The sequence below is a fragment of the Triticum urartu genome, chromosome 3A (genome assembly GCF_056163025.1).
Source record: "Triticum urartu cultivar PI428250 chromosome 3A, HENAU_Tu73, whole genome shotgun sequence".
NCBI classification, from domain to species: Eukaryota; Viridiplantae; Streptophyta; class Magnoliopsida; order Poales; family Poaceae; genus Triticum; species Triticum urartu.
In genome coordinates this window covers 404,554,022-404,557,935 of record NC_141875.1, presented here as the reverse complement: position 1 = coordinate 404,557,935, position 3,914 = coordinate 404,554,022, and the positions used below count along the sequence as shown (strand labels likewise).

The following is a 3,914-nucleotide window of genomic DNA, read 5'->3' as shown; positions in this document are numbered from 1 at the left end:
ATGTTCTCAGAAGTGCTAAAAAGGAGTATGTGCTAGATCAACCCCTGAGTGATTCTCCCAGAAAGGATGCAACACCATAAGAAGTTGCTTCTTGCACTTCTTGTAGTGATGACTACGATTCCATCCGGTGCCTCATGTTAACTTGCATGGATCCTGAACTACAAAGCATTTTGAACAATCTATGAATCAATTTATAACCAGATCACTGGAAGTTCTATACAAGAAGCAGGCAAGGACCGAGCGTTTCGAATTAACCAAGGCCTTGATTGAATGCAAGATGAAAGAGGCTTCCTCAATGAGTGAGCACATAGTAAAGCTTGCTGGCTATGTTGATAGACTAGCTTCTCTGGAATTTGGAATTCTGCTGACACTTAGTATAGATATTGTGCTTGCTTCACTCCCCCATCTTACGATGGCTTTATCATGAATTACAACATGAATGGGATGGAAGAAAGTGCAAATGAGTTGTTTGCTATGCTCAAAACTGCGGAAGCTGGAATGCAGAAGAACAAGATGATGTTGATGGTCAACAAAACCACCAGTTTCAAGAAGAAGGGCAAGTCCGAGAAGAAGAAATTTACTGAAGCCGGTAAGACTGAGTCACAGAAGAAGAAGAAGAAGAAGAAGAACAAGGGTGGAGCTTCTAAAGAGACTCAATGTTTCCACTGCAAGCAGAAAGGGCACTGGAAGCATAACTGCAAGAAGTATTTGGTGGATAAGAAGAACAATTCTTCTGGTAAAGGTATAATTGTTATACAAAGTTACTGTTATTCTACTTGTAATTTTTTTGCATGTCATAAGTATTTGATACTAATCGGTTGCTCTCATTTTGCAAACCAATATAGGGACTTAAGAACTCACAAGGACAGAAGAAATGAAGTCATGATACAAGTCGGGAATGGTGATGGGATCGCTACTTGGAGACCGTCAAAGTCATGACTTAATTTATCTTCAAGATTTATCTTAGAACTGAAATAGTAGTTATTTTGCTTTGGAGCCATGTAATGCATTATCCTATGGATTATGCGATGCATATTATTATATGTTTTAAACAATGGTTGTTCGGATTATTATGAGAATATGTTTTTAATCATCTATTTTGTGATGGCTTATTCATGATGAATCTTCAAGTCTGGGATCTATAACATTAAAGCTAAACATCTTGAGAAGACTCATAAAACCACTTGTGTGTGGCATTGCATGGTTATATTGGATAATTGATCTTCATAGAGATGAAGTATAAGATTTATATTGTATTGACTAAATACATTGAGATGTATAAATTCTGATGGATATAACAGGGCGGGGTGAATATTTTATACTTCATCAATGTTATGAGTAAATCTGATTTACTTGATAAAACATAAGGACTAAAATATTTCAAAGAAAGTCAGGATAAAGATTTAATATCATTATGACATAAGATAAAAGGATTCTTCTTTCATGAAGGACTATATCTAAGTCATAAGTTTAGCAAGCAATGGAATAATTGTGGAATTATTATTACCAATCTGCTCTTATTAATTTTTTTGGGATTTATAGATGAAACAACACTATATTCACTGAACAACACCATCTAAATGGCTGATAAAACTATAAAGAGTTATAGAATATTTCAGACTAATGCTTGATTGTAGGTTTTTGTGTTCCTCTCACTGAATTCAAAGGACAAGATGTTTGCCAAAGAATGAATATTTTTTGAGAAAAAGGTTTTCTTGTTAAAGGAGCAAGTGGGAGGATGACACAACTTATTGAGATTGTTAATCTTTGGCTTAAGTTATAAGAAGACTAAACCTAAAAAGTTGTGAAATTGTCTGTAAAACTAAGCAAAAGAAATTAATACATTAGATGTAGAAGTTTCAGTTAAGACTGTAAAAAATCCAAAGATTAATGAAGCTGCTGAATATTTTATCTTAGAAGAAGATAAAACTATGCACTACGAGGAAGCGGTGCTGGCGCCCAGCTAAGATAGGTATTACTCAAACCATTTAAATCCAAACGTGAGGTCCATATGTAATTAAGGAACAAGTTCTGAATTGATGAAACCTTCAGAAGGTGTATAAATGGATTTTCAAATGTTCATGGATAGTGATCCTGAAAAGAAAAGTTTTACAAAAGAGTTTTGTAGAAATTGAAGGATTTATCTTATCAAATCTTCATTTTAGTAGCAATACTAAAGGTATAAATGGATTATGATGGAGAGTATTATTGATATATAACAAACAAACTATTTTGAGAAGAGATTCCAAAAGGATGTATATAGTATACAATCTAAAAGTTTTGTCAGGAATACCGGAATGATATAAATATTTCATGTCATAAGTATGATTTGAAAAAAATATCAAATAGTTGTAATTTGATAGAGTAAGTGGAGAATTCAGAATTCTATAAAAAAGCTTGTGGATACAAGAATTTTAGTGGGAGCTCTATGACATTTCTGATCTTACATATGTATGACATATCATCTGATCAGAAATAATATAAATTATTTTAGCACAAAAGATTTAAATCATGTTTCTAAAAGTGACTTACAATAATTGGATGAAAGTCCATATAGACAGGTTGTAACATTTGATTATACTAAGACATGTATTGTAACAAAGTTCTAAAATAGTTTAAAAGGAGAATAAGTTTTCTCAAAATGTCACTTAGCATAACACTATGCAAAAATTAATAGTTGATAAGCATGTGTGGATGAATAGAGTTCAACTTAATTGATTTCATCATTTGTGCTATCAAATGTACAAAGCCATATGTTTCTGTATGAACTAACCCTTAGTAATCCTGGAGAGATTCTCTACGGTAAATGCTTAAAGTACCTCAATTGGACAAAGGTTTTGCTTCTTGTCCTTGGAGGATATGAAGAGATTGTTGTAAAGAGTTACACAAAATATTTGCTGTAAAGGTTACACAAGACAACTTCATGAATGATATGAATTAACTATCAGGCTATAATTTTGAAATAGTTTTCAAAAACGAACATAAATTGTGGATCTGTAAAAGATATAAATCGAGGCTTGAGAGGTATTCAATAGAATATAATCTGGATCAATAGAAGTTCATCGATAGATTATGATGTAGTTCCAAATGAATATTGACTATATGGAGATATAGCAGTTGGACTATATGGAGATATAGTGTTTCTATAAAATGGACTATATGGAGATATTGTGATACCATTAATGTAACAAAAGAATTACACAATAAAACCGGAATATACCGACACAAATAACACTGGGATTTAAAGAGTATTAGATCCAGTGACGAAGGCTCTACCACTAGCAAAGCATGAGAAACACCAGATAGCCATGTATGTTAGAAACATGCAACTAGATTATTGATTCTAGTGCAAGTGGGAGACTATTGGAAATATGCCCTAGAGGCAATAACATTTGTATTATTATATTTCCATGTTCATAATTATGGAGTTTATATTTCATGCTATAACTGCTATGATCCCGAAATATGCGATTCAATGGAAAACTCATATGCACACGTGGAATAATAAACGGTTAAATAAAATGTTCCTAGTCTTGCCTCTTGTACTAGTTCAAGTGTTGTTAGTGATCACATTTTCTGGATCTTAAGATATCGTTAAGTGTTAGAGCCTATAATTCCTATAAGGGTTTCAAGGAGATCTTCCATGAACGCACAACTTTATCACACTATCTTTTGGGCGAATTGAGTGTGTAGTTCATATTTAGTTTTAAATTTTTAGTTTCTTTACTCTTGTCTATGTATAGATTTGTCATGGGCTTATCACTTTTTCTAAAAAAGTATAGTTTTGTTTTCGTGAAAAAATAGATCTTTTTTAGCTGTGAGCCTATATAAAAACATAAGTGTCTACAGTTGATCGCATCACCTTATTAGAATGGTGTTGGAGCAATAAATTATTATCTCAATAGATATTTTTT

At 32.5% G+C, this 3,914-nt stretch overlaps 1 protein-coding gene across 1 annotated transcript; it reads left to right on the top strand.

The window, feature by feature from the left end:
- The first annotated feature begins 444 nt into the window (after nt 1-444).
- Nucleotides 445-1,967, top strand: LOC147979861 (uncharacterized). The gene is made up of 2 exons (XM_087515371.1): nt 445-742; nt 1,849-1,967. The coding sequence occupies exons 1-2, from the start codon at nt 445-447 to the stop codon at nt 1,965-1,967; spliced, it is 417 nt and encodes a 138-aa protein (XP_087371497.1).
- Nucleotides 1,968-3,914: the final 1,947 nt, after the last annotated feature.